Raw genomic sequence first — 21961 nt, 5'->3', positions numbered from 1 at the left:
AATGTTAAATGTGGTTCAGCGCGCGGTTTTCCTCTTCTTGGCCCTTATTCTCACATGTGAAGCATTTTCAAATGATTTCGCCGCAGAACATGACATGGAATCATATGATGAAGAAGAGTTATCCGAAATAATACCCTACGTAGAAAATGACAAGGTTGGTAATTTATTTACATTTTAGATGGGCTGCTTGTTTCCGCAGTTTCACTTATATTTACTACTATACATTTGTCATTTTTCAATCCTAGGCACGGTGTGATACAAATACCAAAAATTTTTTTTTTTTTTTTTATATCTGTAGGTAGGCCGTTGCAGAATGAAACAACAATTGTGCATGCACATCAGCTATATTTTTTCCCCAGCGGGGCCCAGTAGGGCCAAGGCCTTGTTCGAAAGAGTTACCGCGGCCCTGGTACATACAAGGCCTACGATGGAACACGACGGTTTTTAGTCCGTAGAGTCTGACACTCCCTCATCGTTGCTAAACCACAGCGGGAGGGGATTCATTTGATGAATTATGAGGCTCAAAATAAATAATTATAAAATATTTTGTCTTTTTCTGTAGGTGATGAGCTTGTGCATGTTGGTGCCACGCTACCTCGAGCAAGACGGAGATGCTTGTAAGTGCATTAAGAAATTAATCAATTTTATTTTTTTCTTTACAGTATATCCGACACGTACATTTGATGATTAACGCCTACGAGGATGACGTGGCACGCCGGCGGATAGTGTCTGAAACGAATGCACTTGTGGACACTAAGTATAAAACGTACAAGCGCAACGGGGACTTGATAAATTCCATTTTGGCACTGCCCAAAGGTCTAAACGACGCCGGGCGTTAAGCATGCATTGTTGTCGAAAGTTAAATAATTTAAATAGTAACCTAAACAAATCTGTTACAACCAACTTACTAAAAAGTATGCAGACGCAATAAGGGAGAAGACCTACCAACCGCTACCAGACCTGCGTACCTACTGTAACGACAAACCGGTTCTAATTTTTGCAGGATACGGTTCAGTCACGACATATCCTTTAATCAACTTTCATGGAAAAATAGAACCCGTATTTTAAGCTTTGTTTAAGTACGAAGATGGTTTATCTGGGTTCTTCCCGCTCGGTAACACCCTTTCGTGAACAATGTGGATGATCGGGAAAAAAGTTTCGTTCGTTCACAGTGTTGACGAACGCTACTTATTATTTCGGGTGATTCCAGTTCGGTAGCACCTTTCGTTCCTTTCGTCAACACTGTTAACGATCAGGGCCCCGATTCTCCTAAGTTAATAATGTCAAAATCGAATATAAATCGAATCGCAATATGATCGTAATAGCAGTGTTAACCATATCGGGCATTCTGCTACTAATAAAAGACCAATCGTATTCGATTGACATTTGATTGGTGTGCGATTGGTCTGCTATTTTGATGATTTTGGTCTATACGGTAGTTTGCTGTACAATCATTTTGCAATCGTAAATAATTTGCAGATAAAATGATTCATTATTGAATGACAGAAAAGGATAAAAACGTTTCTTTCAAAGACAAAATAGCGGAATGCCACATACGCTTCAATCGTAATCGACTCGGGATTGGATATCAGTCGAATCGAGTCGAACGTCAATCGAATGGCGCTTAAGTAAAATTAGGAGAATCGAGGCCCAGGAAAAAAAGTTTCTCTTCGATCGCAGTGTCCATGAATGCTGGTTTTAAACAACAATTCATAAAAGATTCCGACGAACTGAATACCTTTTTTGGAGTCGGTTGAAAAAAAAATCCTGGCTGTCAATATTATTAGGCCCGAGTCACACCGGAAAGGCAGCGACCAGCAGCGATGCGACGAGCAGTTTCAGTGTGAAATAATTTCTAAATTCTTGCCGCATCGCTGCCATTCCAGTGTGACTCGGGCCTTAGGTAGTAGTTACGTAAAGGGTATTCAAATAAAAATATATATTTCTGTTGAAAACATATAATTATTGTACCATATTTTAATTCTACACTAATTCCACCTGCATCGAGGTACACCACTAAAAATAAGAGGTATTTAGTATTTACACTGTGTAACCTGAACTACACACGAATGTTGAATTTTATTATTAGTTTGTAACATGTGCATTCAACATTTTAAAGATCGATCTCAGAGGTCGAACGCTATTTACTCAATCGGTTTTACACTTTGAGCGTTAGACTCCTTTTATTAATTACATAAGATTACATCAATAATGAAAAAATATTATTTTATGCTATTTTACATATACATACATCAACAATGGCAAAGTGTCATAATGAATTAAGGCTAGAAGTAATTATGTATTCCATAAGTACATCAAATAACAATTATATATACATGAGCTTTTCATTGCAGTTTTTGTAATGTTGTAACGCATGATTTTGTTGTAATATACAGTACTTATACAAATGGCAGTTTTTTTTTACTCTCTCACCTGTGCAATCACATTTCCTTAAAAAAATAGTAATTCAGTGTGTGATGTGTAAAGAATTTGTTATTCCCCTGCATACGGTACATTGAAATTTAACGCAATGCAAATAAAATTTCGTCATCGCCGCAGTAACGGTAACGGTACTAGAAATAAAGTACCTACATCTTACATCCGATTAATCGGGCGTAGGTCGACCATTACGAAGCTAGGTAATACAATGTTACACAGTAATATTGACTGTAGGCGTATGTTGACTATCGATTCGAGCGTCGCCCGAGTCGCCGTCGCTAAAATTTGAGCGAGAAGCCGGGCGCCACGTTGAGCGAGCGCTGGTGCAGCTGGAAGCCGAGCGCCTCGTCCGAGTCCGCGCGCGCGAACTGCGCGTAGGCCGCGCCGCCCGCCGGCGGCCGCGGGCTGTGCGTGCTGCGCCGGTTGCCCTCCGACTTGGCGGGCCACGTCGGGAACATCGCCGGCTCGATCGCTACCGGCTGCTCCTGTATTACGGCATGGAACGTTTTACTAGCGTCCTTTTATATTTCACTAGATTAACATAAGATTTTATATAGAAGTTTTATATGGTTTAGTAAAATGGAAACATTCGCATTACCTTGAAATAGGCATGTTCCAGGGCAGCATCCGCTGTTATTCTTCTAACTGGATTGTAAGTTAGGAAGCCTTGCAATAAAGATAATCCTGTCTCTGAGAGCAGATCTGAGCCTATTCTTTGCCTCAGCCCACCTGATGGATGTTCAGCAAAGGTCATTCTTTGGACGGCTGGCAATTCATTGTAGCCTGGCCAAATCATCTCTGAAGGTGTACCCAAATCCTGTAAACAAATAAAATTGATAAGTAATGAGTAGGTTTTTTCTTGCACCAAAATAAGCAAAATATGTTCTAGTATACAAAAGGAAATATTACCTTAAATATTCTATTCAATTGATCCACTTCAGACTTTCCGGGAAATAATGGATTCATAGTAATAAATTCGGCGAATATACAGCCGACGCTCCACATGTCGATAGGCGTGGAGTACTCTTTACAGCACAGCAGCAGTTCAGGCGCGCGGTACCACAGCGTCACCACGATGGGCGTGTACTGACGCAGCGGGGAGCCGTACTCTCTCGCCAGACCGAAATCACCAACCTACAAACAATTTCCACTTTAGCATAAAATATACACATGCAATTGAAATTTTCAAGCAATTATGTCATTCAAAGAATCTAGTGTATTAATAAATAAAAAGTATACCAACCTTTAATACACCTTTGTGCGATAATAACAAGTTGCTGGTTTTAAGATCTCTGTGTAAGATCCAATTGTCGTGGAGATGGTGAACGGCTTTGAGTAGTTGCGTCATCAGACATTTCACTTCCCCTGTAAATAAAAAGATCACTATAAAGTAACTTTTAAATCTAATATTTTAATGTTATGCTGTTAATTTCATCGCAGATGTGCTTACCTGGTAAAAATACTTGTTTCTTTCCTCGCATGGTCTCCATGAGACTCCTCAGGTCGTGTTCTACGTAGTCCATCACTATGAATATCTTATCCATGTTAGAGCCTACGACTATCTCCCGCACCGTGACTATGTTCGGGTGCTGGCCCTGCAACAACCAAGCGAATGTGCCACGTGTTAGAACGACGGTCATGGCGGAACTTCCTTACTTCTTATATTACTTATATGATCATCTGAAACGCTGGCGCAGCGCGATTGGCTATACATATTATCTGGAAATGTATGCTTCACAATCAATTTATTAGAAACAAAACACAGAACATCCAAAACTGTTAATATAATAAAAATACATATTTATGATGCGAGCTCAAAAAACTGTGTAAAATTGCTATTTAGGGTAAAATAAGATTTGAGTAATTGAAAACCAACAAGTTCTTATTATGAATTAAGGCAAAACCTATACCAAAAGTCACAAGATTTAATTGCGTTTATAAATTAAAATAAAATACATAAGAAGCCTAAATTCCTCCCTAACTACAAACATTCATAATTTTCATTTATTTTCTTCATGAAAATGCTGATCATTTTAATGTTCATTATTTGATTTCAAAAACTCAAACGATCACTTTTTATGAGTAAGTAGCAAAGCATCATACAACATAACACACATACAAAGTATAAACTAATTTACTATATTAATTGTGAAGTAAACATTTTCAGATATTAAACTTAGACAGTATGACTATACAGCAATCTTTGGAAATGATATCATACCGTATAATTATACTGTTGCCACTAGATATTAACCTAGCGCATACCGCTGGACGTACGGCCGAATTCATTTCAAAATAACATTTTAATATCAATCTTAACGGCTTGGAAATACAGTTAATAATTGCATGCATATTCATCATTCGCTTCCAGCGGTGTGCACTGAGCCGTGAAATGAGGATACTTCAGATCTCTTTTATGAAGCATGTAAATACTGTAATACATAAAATTGATATAATGCATCAAAACCGATCTACGTTACGATAGAATGTGGTTAAACCTCAGTCTCGTCTACTAACAGATAAGCAAGAATTAAGACTTTTGTTTAACTACATTATTTACCTAATCAGGTGCACAGCCTTGTCACAACAGGTGGTATTTCATATCTATGGTTTAATTAAACTAAACGCGGAAACAAAACAAATATTGATAATATTTTACAGTTTGTGCTCCAGGTGTAACAGTTGTTTATCTAATTTAATCAATCCATAGATAACAATATTAAAATTTGTAATCCAGATGTGCAATAACTAAAATCACGCAGGATATCAAACGTGTACCAATAAGCAATATAATTCAATTTACACAATTGACATTACAAAATTAATTTAAAAGATACGTGATTTTAATTTACTAAAGTAGGTATCCATAATAGTTTGGCTATAAATATTATACAGTAAGTATTTGTACATACATTTAGGTACATCGAAAGATACTTAATTCTACCTAATTTTATTTGTGCACCACAATATCATGAATCATGTTTTTGTTTGATATGATCAAATATTTTTGCAAGATGTGTATTTTTTTGGTTATTTGTAGAAAAGCCACTTGTGACGTCAGTAAGAGTACAATCGAGAACAATATCAGTTTTATTATACACAGTGTTACAAAAGTACCCATTCAAAAACATACAAAAATTTTCAAAGCCAAAAAAGCAAAAAAGAGTTTATATTATAGATTATTTGTAACAGAGATGCAAAAGTAACAGACAAAAATAGTTAGGTACTAACTAAACTTTTTTCTAAATTCTATTCACAAGGTTCTACAGTCTCACACCTCATTCTTATTTTAGTACAGTATTGCATTCCAAACACCTTGAACTGTTTCTGTGAATTAGATGCTCTAGTTTTAGCAAGGTATACGACTCTTTTTCGTCTTAATTTGTAATAAGAGTAATAACTAAGCGAATCTATACATTTTGTATAATGGCTTTGTCTTGATCAGTTGGGTAAAACTGTAGAGTATGTGTAGTTTACCTATCCAATGATCACATCATCAACGAAAAATATAATGGTTTTTTTTTTATGCGTATAGTGAAACAGTGATATTACGACTTAAAAACAATTTTAATGGAGTCTTTCCAAGGACCCATTTAACTGGGTACTTTTGTAACACCCTATATAACACTTTCATGGAAAACTGTTAAATTACCTGCAATTATTTTATTTAACATTTGCCAAGCACTCATCAATGCTGATATATCATAAAGGTATAATTGATATATGTATAATTAAGTAAGGAAAATAGGGGAAAATATCATATAAAACAAAATCCACTTCATAACAGTTGTAGAAACGACAATAAAACAGTGTAATATCCTGCATGATTTAGTTTCTGAACATTTTGTTCGTATAAATCGACAAATATAGGCCCGTCACCTATTACATGAGTCTTGTGACAAACCATACACCTCGGGCTACTGCGAAGAGTATACGCACTGGTGCTTCGATTAGCAAGTTTCAGAGAATTTGATGGCAGAAAATTACGAACATCGAAAGTTAAGATTTTTTTATTGAAAATTTCACGATAGTACACAATCCGAAGAAAATAATTAGTTCTAATTACAGAGTAAAAAAATACTACAATATTAATTGCGGTTTATTCATATAAATCTAAGCAAAGGAAACTACCAGATAGACATTCCTCCTATCTATAAGATCCGTCTATGAAGTAAGTTTGACTCAACAGTACCGATGAAAGCTGACGTAATTCTAAACACTTTTTGACTATGTAAACTATGACTCTAAATGTCACTCCGAGAATAGAAACTAGATGAATTATCATCTAGATTGGATAGAAAGTAGATGAATTATCATCTAGATTGGATAGAAACTAGATGAATTATCATCTAGTTTCTCTAATCTAATTTCTTAAAATTGGGATTAGCTTCTATTTTATAGGTAACACTGCAACGTTTTGGTTTTTCTGCAGAGAACTCCCTAGATGTTTTTGAAACCATTGGTAAAATTATCCTAATAAATTCTGACTATATTTAGAGTCTTTTTTGAAACAAATTAACTTTTTTGAAAACAAATTAAGTATCTATTCCAAATTTACTTCTGTCAAGTTTACAAGATACAAGTATATAATACTTTAGTGTAAATTTTATAGCGGTAAATGTTATACAGAAAAAGCATATAGAAGAAGGCAAACTAGACCTGCCGGGTACACAAAGGGCTTCGGAATGATCGAGTTTTTGTCAGTAGAAGTCCGACCCTCCCTACTGCTGCACCCACGGTAGGATTGGGTCATTTGATGATTTTCCACATAAAGAAGAGGGGGAAGCAAACTTGAATCCGTGGACGAGGCCGGCCTACCGTTGACGCACGATTTTTCATTTAAAACGCTCTATTGCACAGTAAAATAAGATGTTTAAAACATAATCCCGTCCCTGGCAGTTACATTTTTAACTTGTAACGATGATCGAACCATTTTCAGTAGTCAAATCGCCAATTCGACCAATGGGCATTAATTTTGCGGCTGGGTAACATTTTAGTTAAATAAATACAAATAAATCATAGGCCCTAGACTTACACCGATAAAATAGTCCATATTTCATAAAACAACTATTTACTATGAAAATTGAACTTAAAAAGTCATAGTACCTGCAGTTGTTTTAAGAAAACTAACGTTAATATTCTCGGTGAACTTGGGACTTCGTTTTTAAGACACACTTAGGATGCACTGATATTAACAAATTCCTGGCGACGCCCATTAAATTTTATTTGTGGCGCGTGTCAAACGCTACAAAAGTTTATTACACGCACATCGTGCCATACGCTGTATGTATAAAACAAAATACCTTTTTATGCGGTTTACCGAGATAATTTCTATAGCCAATATATGATCGACATCTCTCATCGTCTGAAGTCTGCCGATCAGCTGTACAACCGTGCAGTCTATCAGCTGACTTCAGAACAAAATACGTTGTTCTTACAGTATACAGATATTTTTCGAAGGACAAAAAACCATGACAGTCCAGATCTACGCAATAAATAATGAAGATAACAGTTCAAACAATCTTCAGAGCAGGTTATTATAAATTATTCTTTTGCAAAAGCAGCCCCGTGACTCCTTGTTAGACAAACTTAGCTTCAAACACTTCATTTGCGGGGTTCATGAAGAGAGCTAAAACTGCAAAATTACAAAGATGTGTGTAGAATTCCTGGATTTTATTACCCTATCGCATTGTTAACATTAAAATTATTTTAACAAAACTCGATAAATAATTGTAAAAAAGTGTTACAATAAATAGGTGTAAGAATTAATCCATACAGTGATGTTTTGATCAGTTCTGTCACAATAAGTATTTGCAAATGGAGCTGGAAATATGGACAACAATGACTTATCAACTGATTTGAAAATAAAAAACAACATGACAGTTATGGGATAGTAAATAGACAATAACAATATGTAGTTAGAAACTCAACTACAAACCCTGTCATGACTAATTTACATTTGATAAACAAAGCGAAGATTTATAGGATATTATTACAGCTTTATACTAATTGGAATTAATGACAGATTTTTCAATCGCCTGATAACTTTAATCTGCGGAATATGTTTCATGTTTCGGCAGCCCTTGTATAAAAATATGTCAAGCCGCTATATTTATTCCTCAGATAGAACTGATGATTGAAAAATCGGCACTTAATTAAATTTCTTTATATCATGCCTAAGCCAGTTTATATGAAACACTGAAGAAAAGACGTAAAGGGGATTAACTAGTTAGTGCAAATAAATAGAAGAGTGTGTATTTAACAAATGATATGTCCCACATAAGCTTAAGAGCGCTTTCAAACCAGCTGATTTTCCGTTTTCCGATTTTCCATACGGGCGTGGTACTATAGCTCTGCATTCTTTTGTGACGGCACGGGGAGGCTGCCGGCGATGGTGACTACATAAAGGTTATTTCCGGTTGCCTCCGAAAGTAATAACAAATATGATCAACAACAATAGTATTACAATTAAATAGTATAAACTGTATATTTATAAACTGTACTCGAATATTTAATTTGCGATTGTTTACAATACGTCGATTCTCAAATTGTTCTGACTGTTTTATATCTAACATCATTATTTTTCAGATCCTGCTACTGACTGATGAAAACAAAATTACTCTTTTATTATTTTGAATGCGCGTACCACGGTCTTGGATGGCGGTAATCACGTCCGCTATCTACATCCGCGGCCACCCAGCAATCATGGTAGTATCACAAACGAATATGCTAAAGTATGAAAGCACTCTTAGAGCCCACAAACGAAGAGCGATCATAGGATGCGGGGCGGAATGTATATTATATGTGGTGGTTAACTTTAACAATAACTTCCATGATTCGTAATGAGTAGGCTACCGCGCTCAAATTAGTCAAAGTGCTCTTATAGAATAATCTATACTAACGGTGAAGTCACACGACGCCCGCATGTTATTTTATTTTTATGTTGGATGCCGTTCTATCGCAACGCTGCACTGCAAAACGCGTCGTGTAGCCTCACCCTAAGTTACAAATTTTTGAATGCACACATTTCGTTTTCAGTGCATACTATTTCTATACTATATTGACGGTATTAGACTTTCAGAGCGGAAAAAGGAAAATGATTCCTTCGAAATGCAATAAAATCCTAAAATAAGATAAAACAGTAGAGCAATTTCCCAATGACCAGATCATGTCCGGATGGAAATTAGTTATTCTTGGAAAACTGAAGGCCATTTTGCCAAACTTAAAAGGCTGTTTATATCGAATCTGATCAAAATCCCTACTTTTCTTCGCATTTTTCGAATTTATCAAATGGACTTAACTACAGTGCTTAACAAGATAGAAAAAGGGAATCGGCCCAACTTACTACTAAGAGTATAGAAAAATAGCAGATGAGTAAGTTCAAGACCTGTTTCACTTTTTCTGGGTATAGAGTATCGGCATTTTATTATATTTTAGTTAGATATATTTGCAGACGAGTGTAACCAGATCTTATCCGGTGGTAATGAAACTGATGATAATAATTTTGTCTATGCAAAACAGCATCTGACATGTAGGTATGCAGTATGTTGGAAGTTGCTGAGATCCTAAATGATTTTTATACTTGTTAGCTCAGTACAAAATCTTAGAACATCAGCATAAGAAGCATTACTTTATATTACAAAATATAAAATATTATGTATATAAAAACCAAAGCTACTCAGTAGTAGGAGGTCGTCCATTAATCAAAAATCACGTAAAACGTTATTTGGAGTGTCAAAATGTAGGTTAAAACATCACATGATTAATCGACGACCCTAAAAATTATCCAAAATCTAATAGAACTACATATATTATGTTTAAACGCGTAAACTATACATAGCAACGGAACTGTACTGTCATGTGTTTTTGCCTTTGATGATTGCCTGCAGATATTAGGAACTCTTATGTAAGTGCTTGATTACAATTGTAATCATTAACTTGAGAAAAGTTATCGGATGTAAATCTGTAGCCGTCAAGTTATAACTAACTGTGGTTGGTTATGAAGTGTGTCAACACCAGTGTTATTCAAGTTATAAGCCATGGAATTCACCAATAATATGAAAATAATGCGTTGCTTATAAATATACACTCATGTCTATCCACAGCATATTTTGATGTCAGCAGTTCTTAAAATTATCCCCTAAGTTTACCTGGTGCTGAATCTTCATGATCTTATCATAAACTTGCATATTTCTTAAAATAACCTTCGATGTTCGTAATTTAAGCATTGTATATAAAAATTACTTTTTGTAGACCATCAAATTTGGAGATGTAGAACGGAATAAGAAGTAAGCATTGAAGGGTTGGCCCCCCTGGAATAAATTTCCTAAGATAGTTTAGCCCGCCCGTATCGAAGTTGTTACCCTTGCAATCGGGTCACACCTCTAGCACAACCCTCTTGCAGGTAAGAGGTGCCGGGCCTGTAGGAATAAAATACAAGGCATTAATGAAATGAATTCAACACAGGAGCCATCGAGTGCTTCACAGCTCGCGGCTCAAACACTAGCACGCATTTATACTAAACACAATTATTTGAAAATGAAGTACCTTCGAGAAAAGAGCAGTGACGCATTATGATGGCTCAAGTGAGCTATAGTTTATAAAAATAAGATTGTGATCTTACCTTCAATAATGTGTTAATTTCTCTCAAAGAGGTTATAGGGAATCCTTCCTTCTCCTTTTCCATTTTAAGTCTTTTAAGAGCAACAATTTCATCAGTAGTTTTATCACGGGCTCTGTAAACAACTCCGTAGGCGCCTTCCTCTATTCTATTGAGACATTGAAACTCCTCAACGGATCGACAACCCTATAAATATTATTACAAAAATATCTTATTAATATGTAAAAAAATATGAAGCAAGAAAGGACAATACAAGGAAAATAAATTTGATTATACTTGTTCTATCACCTGAAAGAAAATATTTTTTTTCTGTTATAGCTAGATATTTCATTGCGATAAGATGCCGCTCTAGAAATGACTTGGTGCAGGTCTGAAGATACACCCAATTCTTGTAAATTATTGGCACTTGTGGGGGACAAGGTTATTACATAACTCATATAAAACATGAAAAGATTCTCACCTGTAACGCAGGGTAGTAAGGAGGAAGAGCATTAATAGCTTCTTCCCTTTGTCTGGTTTCTTCATCATCCTCATTAGGTTTTTCCTCCTCTGTAGACTTTCCATTCTCTCCGGGAGGAGGTGGCGAAAACGAATGTGATCTGCTTCTGCTTTTGGATCTAGACAATGATCTGAAAAAATAAATATTTTTGATGTAAACGCTTTCGTAAATTATTGTTTATGATAATGAATAGAATAATGAAGTTAAATTACCTGTGTGATCCATGAGAGGATTGTAGTGATGCAGGCTTAGACTTAGTCAGGCCAGGGCTGGGAGACTTAGATTTTGATGGAGGCCTAGTCTTGTCGCTGATCCTTTCATTGTCTTTTTCTTCTTTTTCAGACTTTTCTTCATCATTATGTTCATCTTCAGCTTCAGATTTAGAATCTGCTGCAGAGTCTGACTCAGTGCATGAACTGTCTTCCTCTGTTTCACTATTTGTGTGTTCACCTACAATGAATAATTATTTACAATTAAAATCAAGTTTGATTTTACACAAAAGTAAAAAATATTCTGCAGAAAAATATATCTAGACTTACCATCTTCAGGCTCAGAGTGGGGGGAGTCAGTTTTCATTTCGATATCACTAGAATCAGAGACTGTAACTACAGAATCGCCATAGTCGGGAGATTCTGCAGTTTTGGTCTTCTTTGTAGCAGTCTCATTAGGTGATACGGAACGTTTCTTCCCGCGGCGACGATGCTCTTGTCGTCTGGCCTCCAACTCAGTGCGCGATTCATGTTTTCGCTTTTCCCTCTCTTTATCTGAAACAACATGTTCTGGTTTTTCATAAGATAATCTTAATACTCAAGTGTTGAATCTACTACATGAATATACTGTTGCTTAAGTTACTTCAACAAAAATCATCCAAAAAATAATGTTGAAAGTCAAAGATATGTTTTTACATTATTATCACAACATTAATTTCAATCCTATATTCCTATAATTACTGAACATTGAGAAAATTTCTGATTCTTACCTGCAAACAAGACTTTATTTTTCCTGTGTTCCTGATGTTTATCAAGAGATGAGTGGCGAGATGACGACTTACTTTCTTTTTCATAATACTCTGAACTTTTCTTGCCATCTTGGCTTTGCAACTCTTTGGTTATTCTCTTGTTCAATAATCTTGTTCTTAAATCTTCTAATTCTTTATCTCCAGATGTTCTATCCCTGTTTTCTTTTTCATTATTTTGATTAGTATGGCCTTCTTCAGCTAATATCTTATCCTATTCCATCTCTTTCATTTCTCTTATTGTCATCTCCTCCATCTCTTTCTCTTTATCTTCTCTCATATCTTCTTTCTCTCTCTCTCCTGTAATGGCTCTCTGTAAGTATTTTTATCCCATTTCTTTTCTCTCATCTCTCTCTCACGATACATTTCTTTGTCTCTAATATCCTTATTGTCCCTGTACATGTTATCTTTATTACCATCTCTATACATTTCTTTTTCTCTATAAGCTTCTTTCTCTCTGTATGCTTCCTTGTCTCTAAATGCCTCTTTGTTTTCTCTGTACAATTCTTTCTCCCTATAATATTGCTTTTCTCTATAGTACTCTTTGGCCATCTCCTCCCTATCAGGATTCTTATTAATTTCTCGTTTTGATTTGTCAGACTTATCCCGTTCCCTGTTGAAAAAGGTTTATGATTGATCTATAATATTCCCAATGTCAGTAGGATGACAGACCTTAAAGCACATAACATTAGGTTTATAAACATGTTATAAATAAAGTGTCAAGAAGATACAGTACAGACAATTATACATTGTTTATGAATGAAGTATATTTAATCTTAACCACAACAATTGAAAGTTGAGATATGAATGCTTTAAACTCTGCATCAACTGATCATATTTAAAATTCACAAAAAAATCTTATTGCTATTTATCAAAGATGCAGATTACTTCTCAAAATCAACTAAATACATTTGAGATTAGTTAAAACAAGAAATATAGCTGTGATTCAAAGAGACATCAACTTACCTGTAAAGATGTTTCTTTTCTTTCCTGACATTGTCTTTGTATCGATCCTTCATCGTTCGTTTATGACCTCTCTTATCCCTGTGTGATGAACGGATCACAGCTTGAGGGGGCTTGATTATGAGGGAATCAGCATTGTCCCGATCTTCATCAGACAAACTATAAAATTATAAAACAGATTATTAAAATAATCTCTGTTGTTCTATATCAGTATATATATTTATATTATTGCTTTAATTTTAACATAACTATTAAAGAATGTACTAGGTAGCTGACACTTACTGATAAGTTACCTAAAGTCATTGTTAGGTAAGGAACCTACAACACACAAATCTGTTGAGGAATCACTCCCAGAATCGCTGACAAACACAAGCAGTTTCGAATTGAAATAAATAGCTTACCATTCATATTTTGAAATACCAATACAATCAAATTACGACACAAAATAATATAGGCGCTACATCGCATTAGTCATCAACCATTTTCCTCATGCTCTTTCTGGGTAAATCCCATACGAGTAGCGTTGTTTCAGTTGATAATGAAGTTAAATCAACTTTTGGTCTGAGTCTAATAAAGGGTGTGCATTTTTTCTTATGAAACAAAGATGTAAGACGAAATCGGAGCACCAGGAAAACAAGTGGACTGACAGAATCGACTCATTCATGTTGTTCCGCAGACATGCTCTTTTAAAACAGTTCGATAACTTTAAACATAATGAAATTACTTTATTTAAATAATGCGATAATGAGTACATACCTAAAATCCATTTCATCTTGAACAGGGCTACGCGCTAATTCTCCATCCTCGCTTTGATCATCCTCGTAATTACTCATGATACAGCTTCACTAGTGAATCGTATGTGGCAAAGAATGTAACGTTAAATTAACCACTAATCACAAAGTTCAGTAACAATACAGTAGTAAGTTTTAAAATATGAGAAACGCAAATTTGTAATTTACACACGAACGAATTACAAATTCTCTACACTCACGCTGGAAACGACGCCATTTTGTTTAGAAATACTTTTTAAAAAAGGGAAGTTTATGAATGGCTTCGCTCTACAGTCTATGAAATTATATAATGCATAGAAGGCCTTTGAGCATTATTCGAAACCCAGTTTTTTCTATAAAAAAAAAATTCAATGATGTGGTTCAATGCAATATTCTTGCTGACAGGATTCACAGTCTCACCAGATGCAGCTGAGTATCAGTTTTTATCAAGGAGATACTGCCTATCTGACCAAAACAACACAGCTATCTGGGCAATCTGGTATTCCTTGATATTACTGGCTTCCGACTGCTAGCAACGACTGCCAAAGATGTGCATGCCATGGTTTTCACAGTAAGAGTTAGCTCGTAAGAGTAAGAGTCAGTCCGTCGTTTTCACAGTAAGAGTCCAACGTCTAATCCGAGTAGACTCGGACTCTGCTCTATTTTTCGAGCTCACTCGGATCATTTGAATGTACTCTGTGGATCATTTTTATGTAAAGCCGGGTTTTCACAGTAAGCGTTCCTTCCCAAACAAGGGGACAGCAGAGCAATGTATTTTTTTTTGTTTGAAAATGTGTAACGTCTGACCCAGACCATTGGTATATTGCAGGTGGTTGTCTATGCTATAATATAATCTATCTCCTACCTACTCCCTCTATTACTCTACTAATTTAGAATTAATGTCTATGATCATCGTCAATCTATCAAAATAAAAATTGTACAACGAAAGTCAAAAACTCAAAATAAATAGTGTGTACGTTTTGAATATAAATTTTGAAATGTAAATATATAGGTTTATGTGTTAGAATAACATCAAACTATCATATAAATGTGTGTTATAAGTTTGCAGATCGAAAATAAAATGAAACATGGTAAGCAAAACCCTTTGTCATTGGGTAATGTAATTAAGAATTTATGTAAAATGGTTTATAGTAATAAATAATACACACAAGTGCTAGTAAATAAAGATCATTAGCTATTTGGTCAAGCAAATTTTTATCCTATTTTATACAATTTGATACCCAAAGAGCTATAACATAAATGTGTAGGTGGAAAACAGTAACTACAAAATTATTATAACTGTATTCTTGAACACATTACATACACTGTGTTACATTTTGTAGGTTTTATCAGAATTCTAAAAAAGGTTTACTGTTAGTCTTCGTTCTTTGGAGACTCGAAGACTTCTGAAATGATTAAGAAAACAAATCATTTGTAGTCCAGTGTACTTTGTTGTTGTATTCCTGCGTGTGTCTATCAGATGTGATGTGCAAGTGATAGATGTATGCTGTTTTTAAATGCTCTTTTATATTATTGTCTCTCATTTGTACACAGGCTAATATATTTATACAAATTAACTTCATGAGAAGAAGATTAGAATTAGAAATTTCTTTATAGCAATAAGTCTGTCTATTGTATTCACATATATTTGTTTGTTATATCCCACCATATCCTTTAAAGAATATTTTACGTTACAAATTATCCTTTCCATTTCCATGAATATAATACATTTGTTTTGCATTGACATCAAGTATGTTGGTACTACACTACAGATAAAATGTATTGTTCATATTTCAGAATAGCAAGATCCTAAACACAATAGCTAATGCTATAGACAATAGAGAGGAGTTAAAGAAAAGGATAGAAAATGGTAAAATTATTCATCAAGAATTACAAAACTGTGTACAAAGTTGTTTAAGTCGATTTGGTGGCAAATCTGAACTTGCCACTGAGGATGATATTAGGTAATACACACAAATTTATAAACATTCTGGCTCCATATTTGTTTCAAAGTTATTATGTATTTTTAAATAATTGTTTCAGAATAGCACAACTATGTGAGAAATGGGAGAAGCTACTTAGCCATGGCATTAGAACTAATTTGTCAAACTCAGCAATTCAAAACTTGGTTACTGCAGGTTTAAACTTCACTTTTAATATTGTTAATGTTGGTAAGATAATGTTGTATGACGAAAAATATAATACTTGGATATCCTTTTTTATAATAACATATGCAATTAATAGTAAGTTCTTGAAAGAAAGAACTAAATAAATATACAGTAGAAATTATATCAAAAGTGTATTGGTTTCAGGCAATTCTCTATGGAGCTATACCTGTCTACACCTAACAAAACATGAAAAAGAGAGGTTTAAAATTCTTACAAATATCAACACTCCTCTTGGATATTTTAGAGCATTTCTTAGAGCTGCTTTAAATGAGAGATCTCTTGACAGGTATTAATTTATTTTGTAAACAACTTGTTGACTTGTAGATAAGAAGATAACAAGCCATTGGTCTTTGTTTCTCTAGGTATCTGCAAAGTTGGGTCGCTCATGGTCTGCTCATGGAATATTATGAAGAAGGTGCTCTTGTGAGAGACCCTGACACTTCACAACTTCTCCCAAGCACAGCAGCAGGTAAATAATTGACCTTTTTGCTTACTAAGTCCTTTTGAAATCACTAATACGTTTGGTCAGGGTTTGCAAAGGATTTAGGACTTTATCAAAAATTATGTTTTTATTTTATAAACCCCCCAGAAATAGTAGTTGACTTAGCCCTGCTTGGCTATCAAGTGGGGCTTAGTCGACTTGCTTTAAAGTCAGCAGGCCTGTAGGAGACTGAATTTCAGAGGAACCACTGGTCCTGGGCAGAAAGTGTCTTGATAACATCAATCTTATTTTTGGTCATTCTATGTGATAGAACTGAAAAGCTGGCAGCACCAGCAGTCGTTGCTTTAAATCTCGCCTGCTGGCAGTATATTTACCGCTGGTTCCCAATAGTGATATTTTTCACTAACTTAAAAAAACAATAATACCTATATGGGTGTAAAACAACACAACAAATAAAATAATTGGTACCAATTATTTCAGGTTTATCAACAGTATTGTTTGCATTATCAATAGACAGACCAGAGTTGAATGATTCACAACAAGCTAATTATTCTAGTAAAGCAGAACATGTGATACCATTGCCAATGCCTGTGAAATCATCAAGTAATTTAAAACGGAAACCTTTACGCCAAGTTATATCTTTTGACAAAAATGAACAAAAGAACACTATGGTAAATAAAAGAAAATCACTAGGTGCTGCAGAACAAGTGGATAATTCTGCTTGGAATAGTGCACCAGCTACTTGCCTGAACTCACCGGATCCTAAAATTGTAGCACAAGCAGCCTCAAGTAGTGAGCCCACTAGTTCTGAATACAAGAGCAGCCTCAGACACTTCTTCCCAGACAGTGTGAAAGGTATCGACAGTCCTTCACAAATTCTGTCGAAACTATCAGAGTGCGCGAAGGAAATATTTTCCTCATCCAACAGTATTGATGTGAATAACGTAATAAAGGACGATGTTTCTGAAATTAGTGTAAATAATTTAAAGATATCTGAGAGTGACAGTGAAGAAGTCGCGGGCAGTATTGATGGAAGCACTTCATGCTTAGAACTTTGTTTTACGGAAGATGAGAGTGTGCCCGAGGATAAGACATTCAATTCGGTTTTAGATAATAAGGAAAAAGAGTATTTAAACTTACAAATGAAGTTTACGCAAATGGAATTAGCTAGTAAGGACAAAATTAAGAAATTAGAAAATGTAGTATTGGATCTGAGCAAGTAAGTGTAGGTTTCGTAGGATATTTTACTTAAATAATTTTGCAAAAATATTCTGATATATTTTCAACCACTTTCAGAGAAAATGATCGATTAAAAGAACAATTGCGTCAGTACATGTCGGCTGTGGAGATAGGAAAAGCTTTAAAACTCGATGGTGGTGATAGCGCTGAAGTTGATCAATATGAAAGAAAGCTTGTGCAGGTATGACGTCAAGAATATACATAATTCTCTTATGGTTGACACCCGATTTTTTTTACTGACTTCGTAAAAAAGACGTTCTTAGTTTGACCTGTTTGTGTGTGCGCGATTATCTCATGTTTGGCTGAACTGATTTTGATGCAGAGGTTTTTTTTTTAAAAAAATGGTTTATCTATTTAAATACTAAATTATTTCTGTAATTAATCATAGGTGGCTGAAATGCATGCAGAGCTAATGGAGTTTAACACATATCTACAACAGCGACTGAAGGAATACGAGAGTATATCTGCTATGGAGGTGCTCGATTATCCAGAGTCTAACGTGAAGGCTCACATACCTAGCGCATTCCTGATCGGCAAGAAAGCACATTCCTACCATGTTTATCAGGTAATTCATCTATACTAATAATATTATAAAGAGGAAAACTTTGTTTGTTTGGTTGTAATGGATAAACTCAAAAACTACTGGACCGATTTTAAGAGGACGAATTGGAATTTTTGGCGCCAAGGATGTCAATTTTTCTCAGTAAATACTAAACGGATCAAAATACAACTTGGTTACCTGAAAGTTCATGATATAAACCTTATTTTGTTAGTTGTAGAAACATGATTAGGTAACTTTTATAACAGAAAAATATATCAAACATACCCCTTTTTAAAAAGAGATTCACATATTATGGGCAAACGGGACCGATTAAAGCCTCTTAACTTTTTAAGTAGTTGAGTATATACATACTCTTTAAAATTGTAGAAGGATTTTTTATCAAATTATCATTTCTAAATAATAAAATTACAAAACCATTTTGTCGCTTACGACTTTTAGTTATAAGCTAGCGCGCGTATTGTTATCCTCGCCCGGTCAGACGCTCCGACCCCTTTTGGCGCCTTAGATGCGCGTGCCAGTTATGGAATTATTGTTGACCAATTCCTCGCCTTAAATATTCTTTCACCATTAGAAAGCTATATTATCTGCGAGTAACATAGGCTATATTTTATCCCGGTGCGGGCAGTAGCTCTCACGGGACGCGGGTGAAACCGCGGTAAAACGGTTAGTAAAATATATAGGTTATATAAAATATGATAGCGCTCTTTCTCCAGTTGCGGAAAGTCTTTATTTTTGCAATCTTTACATAACCTGACTATATCATACATGTCTTGTTTTCAGATTTACTTAAAAATAGGGCAAGAGGAATGGAATGTGTATCACAGATACGCCAAGTTCCACGAACTTCATATGCAGCTAAAGAAATGCCATCCAGACATAGCTACCTATAAGTTTCCACCAAAGAAAACGCTAAGGAAACGGGTAAGTCAAGTAGTAGATAGTAGACCAACTAGTCATTTACAGTAATAGAATATAATAGAATATAAATGTATAAAGGAAATTTCAGCACCTCAAATATGTGAACTTATTAATTTTTCAAACACAGCGATTGAATCAGTATAAGATCTACAGCCGACAGAACTTTCTCAGATCCCATGATTTTATTTTTCAGACGTTTTGGTCTTAGTTCTCGAACCTCCGCGAATATCCTCCTCCGAGCCTTTTTCCCAAACTACGTTGGGGTCGGCTTCCAGTCTAACCGGATGTAGCTGAGTACTAGTGCTTTACAAGGAGCGACTGCCCTATCTGACCCCCTCAACCCAGTTACCCGGGCAACCCAATACCCCTTGGTTAGACTGGTGTCAGACTTACTGGCTTCTGACTACCCGTAACGACTGCCAAGGATGTTTAATGACAGCCGGGACCTACAGTTTAACGTGCCATCCGAAACACAGTCATTGGCGTCTAAGATATACTTAGAAAGTATATACAAACTTAGAAAAGTTGCATTGGTTGCCTGACCTGGAATCGAACCCGCGCCCTCATACTCGAGAGGTTGGTTCTTTGCCCACTAGGCCACCACGACTTCGAAGAACCTCCGCGAATACATTAATATTTATTCATAAAAAAATGTGTACTTCGTATTTTCTAGGATGCTCATCTAGTGGAACAGCGGAGGGTAGCTTTACAGGCGTATCTGCGACACATTCTACTCGTATTGCCGGAACTTAGAGACTGCACCAACCGCGCACAGCTTATCACATTACTACCTTTCTTTGGGTTCGTATATCTTAACTTATGTAGATCCACTTTACGTATTACGCGAATGGATAGATTAAGGATTGCGTACCTATATAAGAACTAGGAAGTTTGAAAGTGGCACTGGTAACCGAAAAACCTTGTGGAAACTGGCTGTCATGGTATGGACATGTGATGGGAGGGAATGAGAATCATGTTGTAAGGAAGGTTTTAAGTATGAATGTGGATGGATATATTGGAAGGGAAACCAATTAAACGTAAGATGGATCGTGTCAAATTCGACATGGGAATTTGGAAGAAAGACTGATACGTGTGAGATGACTACAGATAAAAGAGCATGGAAGAAGAAACTTGCTACTCCGAAATATAATTGGGATGAAAATCTAGGTTAGGAAAAGGTAATCATTAACACTAAAAAACATGTTTTATTTTTTCAGAACCTCATCTACTACTAAAGAAAATGGTCTGAGTCACGCACTGGACCGCCAGCAATCAAACGATTCTATTGCATCATACAATGCACTATGATGTCACTATGAGTACAGTCTCGACAAGTTTTTTACTTGACCTTTAGATATATGCACAGTGAGAAACAAACTACGAAATATAAATTATTTTTATGTTTATAGAGATGTATAGTATAGATTATTATTGACTATCTTATTTTTAGAAGATAATATAGGATTAAAAATCAGGCTTGTGATTGTAATGTAATTGCGTACAATAGATGCCGACACTTTACAAAGAGATAATATTATGTACATATGTAAAAAAAGCAATTTATAATTTGTGTATGAATTCAGGTGCTCTTTTGGAAACCTAGAGATAGTTAGTGCAGGCGGTACCTATTTATTAATATTTTATTCATATTATTTAATTATTGTGGATGAGTGTGGCTAATTTATGTTGGACGAGCTCAGTGAGATAGGTTTTTTTTCTTTGTGTGTGAAGAAAACTCGTATGTGCCACTCCAATGGTTTGCGGGAAGCGGCAGACGTAGGCCGCGGGGATGATTCATGTTGATGTCATAATTTAAAAATATTTTCAAAAGCGAACATACCTTTCCAAATTGTACACCCATTTTTATTTCTAAAATATAAATTAATATAAGAACTAGAAAGGTACTTTCAAAGTTTATGTGTCGTTAGGCAGCTAGAATTAAATAATTTAAAATATAAAATGAGTGGGGTACTTGACAGTGAACGTTTAGGTTTTTTAGGCAATCTTATATATTCGAAATATTGCCTGTTCACAATAACATACCACAATCTAAGAAAAGCAATGTACAATTCAACATAATAAAATCATATATGAGACGTCTGAAGATGAACTTTACCAAAGCCTTTAATAATCTCTAAGGTTCCAAAAAGAGCTACCCATGCTAATGGAATAAATATTTTATACAGGATGTTATTTAGGATGTAGAAATGTTATATATCAGTAAACCACAATACAGAAACAAAAATCTTTAATTTTGTTCAGTACCACAAAGCTTGGATACCCTACGACATTTTATGGTCACTTTTATCGGCGATTTAATATTATT

General features: G+C 35.2%; 2 protein-coding genes across 3 annotated transcripts; one reads left to right on the top strand and one right to left on the bottom strand.

Moving 5' to 3' along the window:
• Window positions 1–1942: 1942 nt before the first annotated feature.
• On the bottom strand, window positions 1943–14575 carry LOC110369889 (cyclin-dependent kinase 11B). The gene is given in 13 exon segments (XM_021325486.3): window positions 1943–2924; window positions 3038–3256; window positions 3349–3573; window positions 3683–3804; window positions 3890–4034; window positions 11063–11245; window positions 11520–11688; window positions 11771–12008; window positions 12098–12322; window positions 12538–12864; window positions 12867–13186; window positions 13540–13695; window positions 14293–14575. Coding segments are annotated over 13 exon segments (2613 nt in total). The 5' UTR covers window positions 14370–14575; the 3' UTR covers window positions 1943–2717.
• Window positions 14576–15176: 601 nt separating this feature from the next.
• Window positions 15177–21893, top strand: LOC110369976 (sorting nexin-29). Of its 2 annotated transcripts, none has more exons than XM_049839136.2 (11): window positions 15177–15397; window positions 16104–16270; window positions 16350–16444; window positions 16619–16760; window positions 16837–16943; window positions 17397–18135; window positions 18213–18336; window positions 18544–18720; window positions 19498–19638; window positions 20309–20436; window positions 20853–21893. In XM_049839136.2, the coding sequence occupies exons 1-11, from the start codon at window positions 15395–15397 to the stop codon at window positions 20941–20943; spliced, it is 1914 nt and encodes a 637-aa protein (XP_049695093.2). In that variant the 5' UTR covers window positions 15177–15394; the 3' UTR covers window positions 20944–21893. The 2 variants fall into 2 exon arrangements, with proteins under 2 accessions (XP_049695093.2, XP_021181326.3); XM_021325651.3 differs by having other exon boundaries at window positions 15204–15397; window positions 16350–16477.
• The last annotated feature ends 68 nt before the right edge of the window (window positions 21894–21961 follow it).

Source organism: Helicoverpa armigera, chromosome 9 (genome assembly GCF_030705265.1).
Source record: "Helicoverpa armigera isolate CAAS_96S chromosome 9, ASM3070526v1, whole genome shotgun sequence".
In the NCBI taxonomy this organism is placed as follows: domain Eukaryota; kingdom Metazoa; phylum Arthropoda; class Insecta; order Lepidoptera; family Noctuidae; genus Helicoverpa; species Helicoverpa armigera.
Note: the sequence above shows the minus strand (reverse complement) of the source record. Positions and strands in the feature narration are given on the sequence as shown.

Excerpts from the sequence above, each read along its gene's own strand:
- LOC110369976 (XM_021325651.3), top strand. Across the intron at positions 18,136-18,212 it reads GTAGTATTGGATCTGAGCAA|AGAAAATGATCGATTAAAAG; the intron begins GTAAGTGTAGGT and ends AACCACTTTCAG. Across the intron at positions 18,337-18,543 it reads ATGAAAGAAAGCTTGTGCAG|GTGGCTGAAATGCATGCAGA; the intron begins GTATGACGTCAA and ends AATTAATCATAG.